Source organism: Saccopteryx leptura, chromosome 1, assembly GCF_036850995.1.
Source record: "Saccopteryx leptura isolate mSacLep1 chromosome 1, mSacLep1_pri_phased_curated, whole genome shotgun sequence".
Taxonomy (NCBI): Eukaryota; Metazoa; Chordata; class Mammalia; order Chiroptera; family Emballonuridae; genus Saccopteryx; species Saccopteryx leptura.
In genome coordinates this window covers 389,582,148-389,599,491 of record NC_089503.1, presented here as the reverse complement: position 1 = coordinate 389,599,491, position 17,344 = coordinate 389,582,148, and the positions used below count along the sequence as shown (strand labels likewise).

General features: G+C 36.5%; 1 protein-coding gene across 1 annotated transcript in view; it reads left to right on the top strand.

Moving 5' to 3' along the window:
- Nucleotides 1-17,344, top strand: part of LOC136387785 (butyrophilin subfamily 1 member A1-like) — a 253,376-nt gene that overhangs the window by 225,830 nt on the left and 10,202 nt on the right. The window contains exon 5 of the mRNA XM_066359823.1: nucleotides 15,973-15,993. Coding sequence (XP_066215920.1) covers nucleotides 15,973-15,993 — 21 coding nt within the window. The remainder of the gene's footprint in view (nucleotides 1-15,972; nucleotides 15,994-17,344) is intronic.

The window sequence follows — 17,344 nt, the reverse complement described above, 5'->3', positions numbered from 1 at the left end:
ACCTACTTATATTAAATATATTTATGTTGTTCTTCATGTTTTTAAACTTTGCAGTTCACTCTCAACATAATGACAGTATTACTCAATTTCCAAAAAAGTTAAATAGATCATTTCTTTATTTTTAGTATTATTTTAAAATTACAGTTTGCATTTAACAGCATTTTGCATTAATTTCAGGTGTACAGCACAGCAATTAGAAAATCATATATTTACAAAGTGTTCCCCACAATATTTCAAAGACCCACCTGCCACCATAGTTATGACAATATTGTTGACTATATTCTTTATGTTTTACAGCCTACTGACTATCTTGGAAATACCAATTAGTATTCTTGATCTCATCACCTTTGTCACCTCACCCTCACCTCCACTCCCCATGGTGTTCATCAGTCTGTTCTCTGTGTTGACAAGTCTGTTTCCATTTTTGTTCATTGTGTTCTTTAGATTCCACATATAAGTGAAACCATGTGGTAGTTATCTTTCTCTCACTGACTTATACACTTAGGCCCTCCATGCTGTTGCAAATGGTAGGATTTTATTTTTTTATGACCAAAAAATATTCTACTGTGTATCTGCACCACAATACTTTTACCCACTCATCGATCGAGGGCACTTGGGTTGCCTCAATATTTTGTCAGTTGTATATGATGCTGCAGTGAACATACACGTGCTTATATTCTTCTGAATTATAGGGTGGGAATTTTTCAGGTATCTTCCCAGAAGTAGAATCTCTGGCTATAGGCAGTTCCATTTTTAATTCTTGAGGCTGCTTCACACTCTTTCCCACAGTGGCTGCACTAGTCTGCATTCCCACCACAGTGCACAGGGGTGCCCTTTCTCCACAGCCTCGCCAACACTTGTTTTTGTTGATTTATTGAAGATAGCCCATCTGACAGATGTGAGCTAATATCTCAGTAGAGTTTTGTTATTTCAAAAATTTAATTTAATTGGGTGACATTGATCAGTGAGAGTACATAGGTCTCAGGTAGACATTTCTATAACATTTGAACTGTTGAGTGTGTTGTGTTCCCATCACCCAGTTAAATCATTTTCATTCATCACTGTATATTTCACCCTCTTTCATTAGGGGTTTGATTCTTCTCTGATGATTAGTGACACTGAGCATCTTCTCTATATCTCTGCCATCTGTATGTCCTCTTGGAGAGGTGTCTATTCAGGCCCTCTGCCCCTTTCGAGAAGAGTTATTTGGCTTTTCAGGGTTGAGTCATAGGAGTTATTCTCATATTTTGAATATTAACCCCTCTTGAATGAAATATTGGTGACGATTTTCTCTAATCAGGAAGTCATCTTTCTATTTTGTAGTGCTCTGTAGTGCAGTATCCTTGATTCTCTGAGCTAGATGCTCCAAGTGTCTCCTGTGTGGTTCATGTGATCCTTCCTGTGGTTGAGTCTTAATTGTTGTTGGCTTCACTGTAGGTGATGTTGGCTCTCAGGTTGACAGTGTGTGAAGATTGACCTTTACTACCATATATGACCTGCTCTGTGGGGGTTGACCCTATGAGGCAGAATTCACCCTTGAAGGGTCGGGTGCATGCCCAAATCTCCTTTTGGGAGTGCTGCCTGTGCAGATAATTGGTCAAGTTTTTATAGTCTGAAACCAGATACCATGTTTTGGGGTTCTGCGATTCTTGGAAGGAACTTCAATACAAGTCAATGTCAGACACTGCTTGTATACAACATTCCCTGAGCTACCTGTTAGGACCTACAAAGAAAATCACAGTTGGTAGCTGCCTGTGCTTTGTTGAGTTCTCATGGGACAGGCTAAGCTCTGCCTCATGGCTGGATGACACAAATACCAGCTCTGGGAAGAACAGCAAAATGTCCAAGGCCCCCAAGACCTGTAGCTGCCTGCCTGCTGCTTATAGTCTAGGCCTCTGTAAGAGTGTCAGGTAATGTGCCAGTTGCATAAGAAAGCCTCGTTTACAGTTAACAGTTATGTATGAGTGGTGTTCACTATGTGTATATAGATTGAAGTGGGCACCATCGATCAATCTGAGGCACTAATCTAAAGTGTCAGCGTATGTCATGTTCAGCTGCTCCTCACCTGGAGCCTGCAGACTCTGCAGTTGTGTGGGACCTCAGGGAGTCAGCAGTGAGGGGTTAGAGACTCTCCCCAGGCTGATGTCACTCATGGGTGGGAACAAGCCAAACACCAGAATATCTGCCCAGTTCAGGTACATGGGAGAAAAAACGTCATCCCTCAACATGGTCCAATCTGAATGCATTAACCTAATAAACTATTCAACCCACCCTGGTGACTGACACCACCTGAGGCTTGTTTCAGACACTGAGCCTTACAAGAAGCCAGCATGGGGTGGGAGGCCTCAGAGTCCCTCTTGCTGAGTGATCCCAAGGTCGGTACCGGTGGCAGCAAGATGGATTTCACAGTGTGGACTCCCACAAGCCCACGGACACAGTGTATCAGCTACCAACCAATAATCACTTTGTTGCTCATACCAGGTAACTCCTGGTCCGTAACAGATAACGGCTGATTCTGGCTGAACCAGAGTCTTTCCCAAGAGGCCTCAGACTCAATAAACTCAGTTGACAGTTTCAAAACCTCACAGAGCACTCTCAATTAGTCCCATAAGTGACAAATCCAAGAGGGACTCCAGAAATATATGAGTCCAGGAGGTAAAATCCTGCTCTTTGGAGTCTGCCTCTTCACAACAGCTTGTACACCCTGGTCACTGCCACACTCACAGCCATTTCTCATGATGATCAACACCAACCACTAAGGAACCAACTGCACTTAGGTCCCAAGATCAACAAAAGGGCAGACAAACCCATACTATTGTACTCAGAATATCCAGTCATGTGCTCAGGAAGATTAAACCACAGGGCTACACACAATACCTACAACATATATTAGGTCACTTTGCTAAGACTGGATACGTAGCGGATCTACTTGATACATAGAAACAATACAGAAGTGTAGAAAAAATGATGAGAAACAGAAACATCTCAAATAAAAGAATAGGAATCGTATAAATCTCAAAACAAACTCAACAAAATGGAGGCAAGCCTGTCAACAAATGAGTGGATAAAAAGGCTATGGTACATTTACACAATGGAATGCCATTCAGTTACTAAAAAAATAAAAATATATAAAAATAAAAGGAATGAAATCTCACTTCTTGTAAAAGATGAATGGACTTAGTATTATTTTAGGTGAAATAAGCCAGTCACAGAAATACAAATATTTTATAATTTCATTAATATATAAAATCTAATTTAAAAAATAAAACACAAAAGGAAACACACTCATAGATACAGAGAACAGACTGAGAGTTTTCAGAGGAGGGACGATGGTTGGGGCTGAGTGAAATAGATGAAAGGACTTAACGAAAACCAAAAGCAAACTCATAGAGACAGACAATGGTATGGTGGTTACTGAGAAACAGGTCAGTAGGGGCAGGTAGAAGAGGATGAATGAGTGATAAATGGTGACAGAAGGAGAGTGAACTTTGGGTGTTGAACACACAATGCAATATACAGATGATTACTATAAAATGGTATGCTATAAATCTACAAAATTTTATTAACCAATGTAACCACAATAAATTTATTTTTTTTTATTATTTTTTTTAAAATGTGCTGAGGTGGAGAGCTATATGGCAATTCCACATACCACAGTGAGGACAACCTTATTCTGAGGAGCTATTTCTTTTTTTCATATATATATAATTTTATTTTTTTAATGGGGTGACATCGATAAATCAGGGTACATATATTCAAAGAAAACATGTCCAGGTTATCTTGTCATTCAATTATGTTGCATACCCATCACCCAAAGTCAGATTGTCCTCTGTCACCTTCTATCTAGTTTTCTTTGTGCCCCTCCCCCTCCCCTTTCCCTCTCCTTCTCCCCCCACTCCCTGTAACCACCACACTCTAATCAATGTCTCTTAATCTTGCTTTTATATCCCACCTATGTATGGAATAATGCAGTTCCTGGTTTTTTCTGATTTACTTATTTCACTTTGTATGATGTTATCAAGATCCCACCATTTTGCTGTAAATGATCCGATGTCATCATTTCTTATGGCTGAGTAGTATTCCATAGTGTATATGTGCCACATCTTCTTTATCCAGTCATCTATTGATGGGCTTTTTGGTTGTTTCCATGTTGAGGAGCTATTTCTAGTAGGAATTTCAGATATTATTAAAATCTCTTTGGAAATTAATTATCTTAGAAGATCACTTCATAAGTTATATTAATGTCTATATATGATTCTGTGCACCCTAAACAAATATAACATTAAACGTGAACTCTAATATAAAAACATAAACATTTTTTAAATGAAAATATACAAGAACAAAATGGAGGCTAGCGATCTACGAGATGTAGAATGCAATATACTAGTTTAAAAGATGCTCAACAAACTTAGCATCACTAAGAAAGAAATAGTGAGAATAAAAAATAAAAATCATAAAAATGTATCAGATAAAAAATACAAAAACTGAAATAAAATATACTAAAATGAGTCTACAGCAAAGAGTAAAATAGAGGATTTGCAAGACAATGTAGCAAAAATTATCTAATTGGAACAGCAAAAAAAAAAGCTCCCCAAAACTTAGCAGAGTTTACAAACCTCTGGGACAACATCAGAAATAAGAATGTTCACATCATAGGAGTACCAGAAGGAGAAAACACAGTGCAAAAAATTGAGAACCTCTTTGAAGAAATAATAATTGAAACCTTAACTAACTTTGGGAAAGAAATACATGTATAAGCCCAGTAACCACAGAGAGTTCCAAACAAAAAGAACCCATACCAAGATGCATAATAATTAAAATGGCAAAGGTTCAAGAAAAAGAAAGAATCTTAAAAGCTACAAGAGAAAACACTTAGTTACCTACAAGGAAGCTCCCATAAGATTGTCAATTGATTTCTCAGTACAAACATTTCAGCCAGGTAAGATCCCATTGAAATATTCAAAGTGATGCAAAGCACAGACCTACAACCAAGACTACTTTATCCAACAAGGCCAGCATTCAAAATTGAAGGAGATATAAAGAGCTTCCCAAAGAAAGAAAAGTTGAAGGAATTTACTACTGCCAAACCAGAATTGCAACAAATATTAAAAGGACTTTTTTCAGGAGAAGAAAATAAGAACATAAATATAAATAATGAAATGCAATAACTATGTACTATCAATAACCACTTTAAATGTGAATAGTTTAAATGTTCCAATCCAAAGACAGTGGGTAGCTGAGTAGATAAGAAAACAAGACCTACACATATAGTGTCTACAAAAGATTTATTTCATATTAAAAAACAAATATAAACTAACAGTAAAATAAAAATAGAAAAAGATTTCATGCAAATAGAAACTAAATACCTGGGGTAGAGATACCTTCCTCAGACAAAATAGACTTAAAACAAAGGCTATAATAAGAGACAATGTAGGATGTTACATAATGATAAAGGGATCAATCCAAGAAGAGGATATTACCCTTGTAAACATGTGTGCACCTTTAACTTAAAACATACATCATTTTATTACTTGAATATAGTGTTTGGGGAAAAGTAAATTATTTCTCAGTTCTGAATATAATGACTCCCCCTGCACTCTCTAGAACGCTGTGAATCAATGGGGCTCCCCAGTGACTCTTCTAGCCCCTCCACTTAGCCAACACCCCATGTTTGCAATGCACATTGTACATCTAATGTTAGTTCATATTTATCTAGAGTATTCCTGAAGTCATATATATACCTTGTAATAGTTCATTTACAATGTAAATCTGAACCTTTTTAAACACATTTATGCAATAAAGAGAAAGATTGACATCAATATAGTTAAGTAGGGAACTTTAACACCCCATTGACATGAATAGATAGATAATCCAGAGAGGAAATGAACACTGAAATACTTTCAAATGACACATTAAATAAGATGAATTGAATTAATTCTTTAGAGCAGTTCACCTCAAAGCATACATGGAACAATTTTTAGAATAAACCACATGTTAGTCCTCAAATCAACTCTCAATATTTTTTTAAAAATGAAATCTTATCAGTATATCTCCAACCACAATGGTATAAAATTAAAAATTAATTACAAGGAAAAAACTGATAAATGCACAAACATAATAAGGCTAAATAGCATGTTAGTAAACAATAACTGCATTAACAATGAAATCAGGAAAATATCTAAAGATATCTCTAGACAAGAATAAAAACACAGCTCAAAATCTATGAGACACAATAAAAGCAGGTTTATGGGGACATTCACAGCAATACAGTCATACCTGAAAAAAATATCTCAAATAAGCAATTTATTTATGCCTAAAATAATATAGTAAAAGAACAGTAAACAAAGCCTAAACTTATTAAAAGATATAAATAAAAAGATCAGAGCATAAATAAATAAAATAAAACAGAATGTAAAAAATCAATATAATCCAAAAAATGAAATCAAGATCAAGTTCTTGAAAAGGTAAACAAAATTTATCAATCTTTAAGCAGACTTATCATAAACAAAAGAGAGAGAAAGAGAGAAGACTCAAACAAATAAAGTCAGAAATGGAAGCAGAGAAGTGACAACTGATATCACAGAAATGCAAAGAATTGCAAGAAAATATGAACAATTATAGTGCCATAAACTTAGACAATGTGGAAAAAAATGGATAAATTTCTGAGAATATACAACCTTACAAAATGAATCAAGAAAATCAAAAATTACCAACAGATTGATTTCTATTAACTAAATTGAATCAATAATCAAAAACTCCTAACAAACCAAGTCCTGGACAAATGGCTTCACAGGTGAATTTTACCAAACATTCAAAGAAGAATTAACACCTATCCTTCTCAGAAAACTGACAGAAAAATCTCCCAAGCTCATTTGACAAGGCCAGGATTATCTTGACACCAACACCAAATAAAGATATTATTTAAAAAATTATAGGTCAATATCCCTGATGAACATAGATGCAAATATCCTCAATAAAATGCTAGCAAACCAAATTCAGCAATACATTTAAAAGTTCATACACTGTGGTCAAGTGGGATTTATTTCAGGTGTACAAGGTTGGTTCAATATATACAAATTAATTAACATGATATACCAAATAAACAAAATGAAGGATAAAAATCATATGCTCATATAAACAGATGTTGAAAAGCATATGGCAAAATCTAGAATTTATTTCTTAAAACATTTTTCTTTAGATTAAGAACAAGACTGGATGTCCATTTTTACCACTCTTGTTCAAGAAAGTATCACAAGTCCTAGGCACAGCAATTAGAGAAGAAGAAGAAATAAAATCCTTTCAAAAGGAAATAAAATAAAACTTTTATTATTTACAGATGGCATGATAGTATATAATGAGAACCTTAAAGAGTCCATCAAAAATCTACTAGAACTTAGAAATGAAAAAAAATTTTTAAGTAGACTTATCACACAGTCTAACAATCCCAAATCTGGATAGTTATTTAAAAAATATATAATTATTTCAGTATTATTTATAAAAATAGCCAATACAAGAATGCAACCTAAGTGTCCCTCAATAGGTATTTGGATAAAGAAGATGTATATACAAGGGAATGTTCTTCAGCCATAAAAGGAAATAAAATATTATTTGCAACAGCATGGATGGAGCTAGAGTCAGACAGAGAAAGGCAAGTACCATATGGTTTTAGTTCTATGTGGAATCTAAAAACAAAATAACCAAAGAACCAAAACAGAACCAAACCCATATAAAGAACAGGTTCATGATGGCCAGGTGGGCAGAGGCTTGGGTGGCTGAGTGTAAAAATGAAGGAATTATGAAGTATGAAGTGGGAGACACAAAGTAGTCACGGCTCGTGTAGCACAGCACGGGGTGTAGAGGCAGTGACACTGTGACGACTGTGTGGGTTCAGGTGGGTCCTACTGGTCAGGGAGTCCTAATTATAAGTGACATAGGTGACTAGTCACTGTGCTGGAGAACGAAATGAGTAGAATATTGTGTGTCAACTGTATGTGAAAAATTTTAATTTAATAAATAAATGCAGCTGATGATCATACTAAAGCCAACCAACTGAGTAATAGGAGCCTAAATACTGTTAAAAAGGACTACAATAGTTTACAAAGTAACCACAAAACTCAAATTCCTAAAATTTTATGGTATTTCACTTCCATGTTCCCCATTTTATTGATTGTAGCATATGTCTGGAGAATAATATGTGTGTGTGTGTGTGTGTGTGTGTGTGTGTGTGTGTGTGTGTTCATTTGAAACCTGGTAAAGTATTAAATATGAAATCATTGGTAAATTAGAATTGTCTTTGTGATTCTTTCTCATTATATCCACACTGTTCTCTTTCTTTTTCTTTTTTCATATGTAGTTCATGAAAGTTTAGGTAGAATATCTGGTATCCCTTTACTCTTGATCCACCTGAAAACATCTGGGTTATTTCTCTCTGACATTTCCAGCCTTTTATATCCAAGTGCCTTCCACTGGCCTGTCCTCCTCCTAGAGTCCACTGCCCACCCTGATTTTGAGACTGATGTATTCAAAAGCATCTGATAACCAAACTAAAGCTAAGAAACTGAGTAACAAGAACAAAGATATTTCAAATAAATCAAATATATTGTTATCCTGGCCTGTGGTGGCGCAGTGGATGGAGCTCAACCTGGAATCTGAGGTCACGTGTTTGAAATCCAGGACTAACCCGGTCAAGGCACATATGACAGGCAGGGAACAACTACAGTGAAGTAGCTGTGAGTTGAAATGCTTCGCTCCAACCTGCCCCACCCCCGCTCCTCTGTCTGTAAAATCAATTAAAAATTCTTTTTTCTGTTTATGTGAAAGGACGGGAGACAGTGAGACTCCCGCATGCGCCCCGACCTGGGTCCCACCGGCACCCCGTGTCTGTGGCTAATGCTTGAATCCACCGAGCCACTTTTAGCCCCTGAAGCTGATGTGCTCAGACCAATTAAGCCGTCCTCAGAGCCGGGGGTGGGGGTGGGGGTACCGGAACCAGTGCAGCCACTGGCTGAGCGAGAGGAAGAGGGAGAGATGGACAGGGGTCTGAGGAGAAGCAGATGGTCACTGCTCTTTGTGCCCTGACTGGGGGTCCACCAAGGGGAACATCCATAGGCAGGCCGGACACTACCCACTGAGCCATTGTCCAGGGCCTAATAAAATCCTTTTAAAAAACATTTTTTAATTAACCACCAAAACTAATATTTTTAAAAATTTACATTTTTTTACTAAATTAATTCAATTTTCTTTCTTTTTATTTACTGTAGAATAAATACCTCTGGACAAAAGGGAGCTCTGAGCCATTGTGTGTGGGGTGTGTGGGGGGTTGTATGTGAGATGTGTGTGCATGTGTGTGTGTGGGGGGGAGTTCTTCTGAAATGTGGTAGGGTTCATTTTAAATATGAATTTATCAGTAATTTTGAATTCTCTTTGTGATTTTTTGCCCATGAAATTGATATTGATCCTTTCCTTTTTTTGTTTTTATTTTACAGAGAAATGAAAGAAAATATTAAGTAAAATTTCAGATATTTTTTACTCTTGATATGCTTTAAAACATCTGGTTTATTTCTCTCTTTCATATTTCCAGCCTTTTAATCCAAGTGCCCTCCATTGACCTGTCCTCCTCCTAGATGTCTACTGTCCCCACCCTGATGCTGAGACAGCACTTCTCGCATTTGGGACTCTGTTCATTTATGTTTCCTACCTTCCATCCTTTCCCATTCCTTCCTTTTTCATTCAACACAATTATTTCCCTGTAACCACTGACTGCTCCGTCTTGCAGAAACTTTTCAGTTTCATTAAGACATTAGTGAAATGAAGGGTGTTAGTCTGACAGATACATGATTTCTAATATATACATATATTATAAAAATATACTTATATATAGAGAGAGAGATAGAGAGGGAGAGAGAGAAAGAAAGAGAGAGAGAGAGAGATGTATTTCTTGAAAATATCTTTACTTGGGACCTCTGTCAAGTATTCCATGTTTGAGGGCCCTTTACAATGCAATTGATACTTCTCCAAACCTTTAAGAGGAAAGACAACAAAATTTTTCACATTGTTCTCTCTCCATTGTCTTTCAAAGCCTGTGTCATGATAAATACCTTGTATCACTCACTGTTCAGATGTGAGAGAGTGGGGCGTCCCTCTACCACTGTCCTTGATCATATGACCCAGGTGTTCTAAGTTAACAGAATATTGGACATAATATCTTTAGCCTTTAAAAATATCCAACTATGCCAGTTTTTTGCATTTTTGTTGACACAGTTATCAAATGAAAAACTGCATAAAAAAACAATTTGCAGAAGGATTCCATATCTTCAAGATAGTTCAAAACTAATATATCTCTCTTCTGTATTTCTTACATGAAAGACACAGTAAAATATTGACCACGATGTCTCCAAAAAAAGTTATTCAAAGCTTCATGTTCTCTTTTTCTAATGTCAGTTTCAATTATAGTTTTTATTTCCTTGGTAATGGTGTTTAGGAATATATCTCTTTAATGTACAAGCCAACTTCCTATGACAAGTGCAACAAGAACAGCTGTGTTGGATGGGGCCTCTCCTGTACAATTCCCATCACTGCTGGATCCCTGTCCCGTTTGTGAATTCCTTTGTTTTTTATCTGAAAATGGTGATAGTCCAGTAACAGGGGATTGCTTAGTATCCCACATCCCAGTATTTCTGACCTAACTCCCTCCTCACTTTCTTTCCTGACTTAGTCTCCTGTGCACAGGGGACAGGGGAGGGAGAACAGCACTGACTCTGATGGGTGAGGTGTCCTTTGGATCCTCAGGGTTCCTGCTTTCACAGACATGAGTCCCCGTGTGCTCCACAGTGAACTAGGAAAGGGGCCCATTTCTGTTCTCCTTCTTACTTGACATTGTGTTTTCACTTGGAATGAGTTGTTTATTTCTTTCTTTTATTTTCAGCCAAGAGTAAACACAAGAACGGTAAGTACTGATAATCTACTCCCCTTGTCCTTCCCTCACCTGTTCTGTATTTCTTTGTCGTTACTCTCAGTGACCACCTACCTTTTCTCTCAGTGTCTTGGCCTTCCGACTCTGATTCCCCATCTTATTTTCTATTCAATTTCTCCCATTTCTACCCCACCATTTGTCTGGTTGTTGCAATGAAGAAGTCAGAGCCTTTCTGTCTAATGAATTCTATCACTAGGCTATCTGAAAGTTTGGATACATTTAAAGTTTCTGACGTGTAAATTATCTCCAAGGACAGCTCAGGTCATTTGATTCAGAACCTCCCTCACTGTCATTTCTTTTCCTTCATCTGACTGAGTTAGCTCCATTCAGACATGAGTTAAAACAGAAACTCAGATACAATAAGGTTTTGAAGTAATTGGAGGACAAATACATTGTGAATAGATGCACAGAAGTACCTAATCCTGTAAAAACCCTCACGAGCCGTCTTTCAGTAAACTTTCTGCACTAGTTCTAGAAACTCTGTACAAGTAGGCACTGCAGTTAGAATTGAATACATATACATTTATGTACTCTATATATGTAGAAGCATCCAAAAACCATTTTGTATATGACAGTTATTTTATAGTTGTCCATGGAGAGTGAAAATGGATTAATTACACTTTTACTTTAAAATCTCCAGAATAAATATTTTAAAATTTTTACACAATGCACTAAATATACTTCATTTCTCTTATTTTGAAGAGTTTTTTTTTTAAGTTTTATTGTTTTTAATGGGGTAACCTTGGTTAATAAAGTATGCAGGTCTCAGGTGTACAATTCTGTCACACCTCATCTGTGTGTGGCTGTGTGTCCCCACCCCAGTCACGGATCCTCTGTCACCCTTTTCATTTGTGTTAGAGCATGTCTGCCCCATAGTGAGCTCTGAGCTACTTAGGGTGTGTGTGTGTGTGTGTTCTCATTCTCTTCCTGATAAAATTTATTTTAAACACACATTTTTCAATGATTTCAGTTTTCTTAGTGGCTCTTTCACATAAAATTTATATTAAACATCCTATGGTTTAACAAAGAATTACTCTTTTTATCTGGTTTTTGAAAGTGATTGATTTTTTTAATTTTAAAATTTTATTTAGATAATTAACTTTAACAAGATGACATTGATCAATAAGAGTACCTTGGTTCCAGGTAAACATTTCTGTAGCATTTGAACTGTTGATCATGTGTACCCATCATCAATTCAATTCATTTTCCCTCACCTTGTATTTGTCCCTCCTTACACCTTCCTCCCATCCCCTCTCTCTCACCCCCCTCCCCCGGTAACCACTGCATTTTCATCTATGTCCATAAGTCTCAGTTTTATATAACTGAGAATTTCAGCATGTGTCTGATATACTCTTATTCCTGATCTCTCAAATGACTGGTACTGGGTGTCTTCAGTATTCTCTGCCCTTTTATCTCTGTGTCCTCTGTCTGCTCATGTTTCCTGGCTGTCTAATCATCTGACCCCATGTTTTCGGTGTTGGGCTTCTCTGCTGTTGAGTGATGTTCACTGCTGACTTCCTCACCTCCACCCTTTCCCATTCCTTCCTTTTCCACTTCATGCCATCGTGTCCTATAACCATGTGCATCCTCTGTCTCCAAAGACTTGTTGCTGCTTCATTAAGACATTGGTGTAACTAATTTATAAACAGTGCTGGAAAACTATGCAAACATAGAACCTATGTTAGTAATTTCTAAGTTTGAGGTTCCTTATGGTGCATTTGATACTTCCTCAAAACATTATGAGATAAGGGAAGATGCCAAACTTGCTGAGTTTAGTTTCTCTAGTTATTATTCTTTCCATGTTTGTGTAAAAACACATTCATTTGTGAGTGTGAACTTGATGGTCACACTTGCACTGCCTTTGAACATATAATCCCTGAATCCCATCTATCCAAATACATGTTGTAATTATTCCTGCCTTAAAAAATAGATTCCAACCCTATTCATTGTTCCCTTATTTATATTTATAATGACACATTTATCAAATTGATAAATTTCAGTTCCTGTCAAATATTTTTGGAAGGATTTTATATCGTAAAGAGAGTAAAAACATCTCTCAATTCTGAAGATTTTAAGTCAGGAACACAAGTACTATTGTCTTGCGATGTTTCCAAACAAAACTTAATATAGACATTCAGTTAAATATCCTCCCTTTCTAATGAATATTTCAGTTACATTCTTGAGGTTAATATATTCAACTTCACTTAGTTGTATTCAATTTTATTTTTAGACATGCATTTTAGGAAGATATCTCTTTAAAGTACAGATCAAGTTTCGTGTGATTGATGCAACAAAAACAGTTTTGGACTTGATCAGGCGGTGGTGCAGTGGATAAAATGTTGACCTCGGATGCAGATGACCTAAGTTCAAATCCTCAAGGTTGCAGGTTTGAGCACAGTCTCACCAGTTTGAGTGCTGGATTTCTGGCTTCAGTGTGGGATCTTAGACATGACCTCATGGTCTCTCCTTTGATACCAGAGGTCACTGGCTTAAAGCCAAAGGTTGCTGGCTTAAGCCCATGGTCGCTGGCTTGAGCAAGGGGTCACTGGCTTGGCTGGAGTCCCCTGGTCAAGATACATACAAGAAGCAATCAGTGAACAGCTACGGTGATGCAACAAAGAATTGATGCTTCTTATCTCTCTCCTTTCTTGTCTGTCCATCACTCTCTGTCTCTCTTTCTAAAAAAAAAAAACAACCAAAAACCGAAATAAAAACCACCATTTGAACAGATTAGTGAATTTACTGTAACTTCCATGACACTGTCATGAACCTTAAGCCAATCATAAATAAATACGTATGAGTTAAAGATCTAGGTGAACTCTGACAGTTCTTCAACATTTACTTTTTATTGACTCACTTGAGAAATATAGCTTATTTTTTTCAACTTTCTAAAAGTAAGTGATCTTCTGCCAATTTTTGTGTTTTGGTTTTTTTTTTTTTCTTCTTATTCTTTTCTCATTATATTCATCCATTAATTTACTTTAAATTGGCCAATTTCAACTGTTTAATGTTTGTGTTTGTTATTGTTATATTTAAAAACATTTTCTATTTTCTTTTTCAGATGAACTTCAACAAGAAAATGGTAACTTTTCTCAGACTGGCACTCTTTTAGTGATGTATTTCATAGAAAAGACTTTTTTTCGTGATTCCTTAGTTCTCTAAATCATTACTCTCCACTATCTTTGCTCTTTGTTCATGAATTTTAAGTTTCACTATTTCATCTTTTTATTTCTGTTTCTTAGAATCCTCCCATGTTCACCTCCCCTCTCACCCTCCACCTCCACCGTTTTCATTCCCTTTCCTTTATTTGATATATTTTCTTAAGCTTCTTCTATCTTCCAGATGATTACTATAATTTCACTTAAATTTTGGTGAGATGAAGAAAGCTAGGTTTAGAAGAATGTGCTTGTTTCTGTTCAAGAGATCTTCTAGAAACTTCCTTTTACTTGTGTACTCTGGCCCGTTCTCTGGATATGGAGTGGCCATTGCTGTGCAAATGATAGCATTATAATTCTTAAGTGAAGAGATCAGATCTCAAAGTTTCTGATTTAAGATCTTTCTTCTACTGAACTTCTAGACATACTGACCATGCTGTAGTCAAGTATTATCTTGAGGCTTTATATTCTACTTCCCTGAATCATGTTCTCAAGTGATACAATCTATGTAAATATTTTTACATGATTGTACCTGGTTATTTTCTCTTTCCAACCAGAGTAATACTTCTCTTTTATTTGTATAAATGAAATGACTAAGTCACCAAATTGCTCTTCCTTTGGGATCTTTATACATATATTCTTCACTTAAATCAATCTCGTATCTCTAAAAGGTATGGTACTATCCTAAGACATTTCTACACAACTTTTTAGTATACCACATCAAAATTTATTCAATCCTTTATGTTCTTACATGTAACATGGTGTTTTTTCATTGTACTTATGATTTCAGTGGAATGGGTTTTCAAGGTATATTCTTTATTTATGGAATAGACGAGACTTGTCCGCGTTGCAGGAACAACATTAGCAGATATCACCCTTTCACTGCCTCTTCTTTACAGTGTTTAGAAAACCAGTCATACATGTGTGCTTGTCTATTTGTTTCTTGCTTAAGGGAAAGGAATAATAAGGACCGGTGAGAAACAAAGTATCTGTCAGAGAATCCCAGTCCTGTCTCTCTCCTGCACTCAGCACCTATGAGAATTAAATGAGGTTCTTTCAGGAATGAATTAAAACAGACACTCAAACAGAGTGTGGTTAAACATCAGCCTGTGGACATAAACATGGAGGACGCAACCCCCAAACCCCTGACCCTGTGTCACTGGAAGGAGCTGTGTGTCAGTGCTCCTTCCACAGTGTGGTGGCCACTCTGCACGATGTCGCTACCGCAGCAGTGAGACTCACTGATGTGTTTAAAAGCATCCAATGACCATACTAAAGCTAATATAATGAATAACAAGAACAAACATATTTTGAATAGACCAATTATATGTTCAACCTGGCCTATGGTTGCCCTGTGGACAGAGCGTGGACCTGGAACACTAAGGTTGCCAGTTCGACCCTGGACTTGCCTGGACATGGCACCCAGGGCAGCAGCCACAGCTACAGTGAAGCAGCTATGAGTCCACACGCTTCCCTCCTGCCTCTCATCCCTTCTCTATGTAATATTAATATATAATTATTTTCTAAAAAATAATTCCTTTGTAAATTAAGCTCAAAAAGGAATAGTTTAAAGTTTTTATATTATTTTATTAAATTAAACCCATTTTCACCTTTTTGTTTGCTACAGAATACCTCTGAACAATCGTGAGCTCTAAGCCATTTAGTGTGGGGTGTATGTGGGGGTGCATGTGTGATGTTATGTGATGTGGTGTGTGTGTGTGTGTGTGTATGTTCATCTGAAATTGGTTGAGTTAATTTTAAATTTGAACTTATTAGTATATTTGAATTCTCTATGTGGTTGTTTCTCATAAAATTGACATTGATTATTTTCTTTTTTTTTCCCAGAGAAATTTAAGAAGACATTAGGTAAAATTACTCATATTCCCTTACTCCTGATCCACTTGAAAACATCTGGTGTACTTCTCTCTTTCACATTTCCAGTCTTTTTATCCAAGTGTCTTCCATTGACCTGTCCTCCTCCTGGATGTCTGCTGTCCCCACGCCTGGTTATAAGACAGCACTTCTCCCTTGTGGGGCTCTGTCCCCTTCTGTTTCCTACCTTCCCTCCTTTCCCATTCCTTCTTTTGTGATTTCACACAATTATCTCCCTGTGAACACTGGCTGCTCTGTCTTGCTGTAAATTGTCACCGTTTCATTAAGACATTGATGAGATGAAGGGTATTTTGCAGTCAGACACATGATTTTTAATATATACATATGTAATATGTATATATTAGTGTTTGTATATGTGTGTGTGTGTATATATATATATATATATATATATATATATATATGTATTATTTCTGGAAAATATTCAAACAAGACCTCTGTCAAGTATTCCAACTTGGAGGGCTCGTTTCTACACAACTGATACTTCTCTAATCGGTTGAGAGAATAGAATCTGAACTTTCAGCATTAAATGTCTCTCCATTGTCTTCTCACAGCCTGTGTCATGATAAATACCTTGTATCATTCACTGGTCAGATGTGAGAGAGTGGGGCGTCCCTCTTCCACTGTCCTTGATCATATGACCCAGGTGTTCCAAGTTAACTAAATATTTTACATAATTTTTTCTGGCCTATAAAAATATCCAAGTATGAAAGTGTTTGTTCTTTGGCATTATTGTTGACAGCTATTAAAGGAAAAACTGCACTTAAAACAATTGGCAGAAAGACGAAGTATCTTAAGGCAAGTGGAGAAGTAATACATCTCTGACCTGTACTTTTTATGCGAAGGATACAAAAAAAATATTGACCATGATGTTTCAAAAAAAAATAGAGTTTAATCATATGAAGCTTAATATTGTCTTTTTCTAATGACAGTTACAATTATATTTTTGTTTCCTTGGTTATAGTCTTTGGGAATATATCTCTCGAATGTACAGCTGGTTTCATATGACAAGTGCAACTAAAACAGTTTGTTGAGACGGGAGCCTCTACTGTACGCTTCCCATCATTGGTTAATCCCTGTCTCGTATGTGAATATTTTATTTTTTAATCTGAAAAAGATGATTTATCATTCAGTGAGGGGGGAATGCTTGCTATTGCATGTCCTGCAATTTCTGACCTAACACCCTCTTCATTTACTTTCTGATTTAGTTGCCTTTGCACAGGGAATTGAGGAGTTTAAACAACATTCCCTCTGATGGGTGATGTTTCCTTAGCAGCCTGATGCCTCCCACTTTCACAGACATGGTGAATGTGGGCTCCACAGTGAG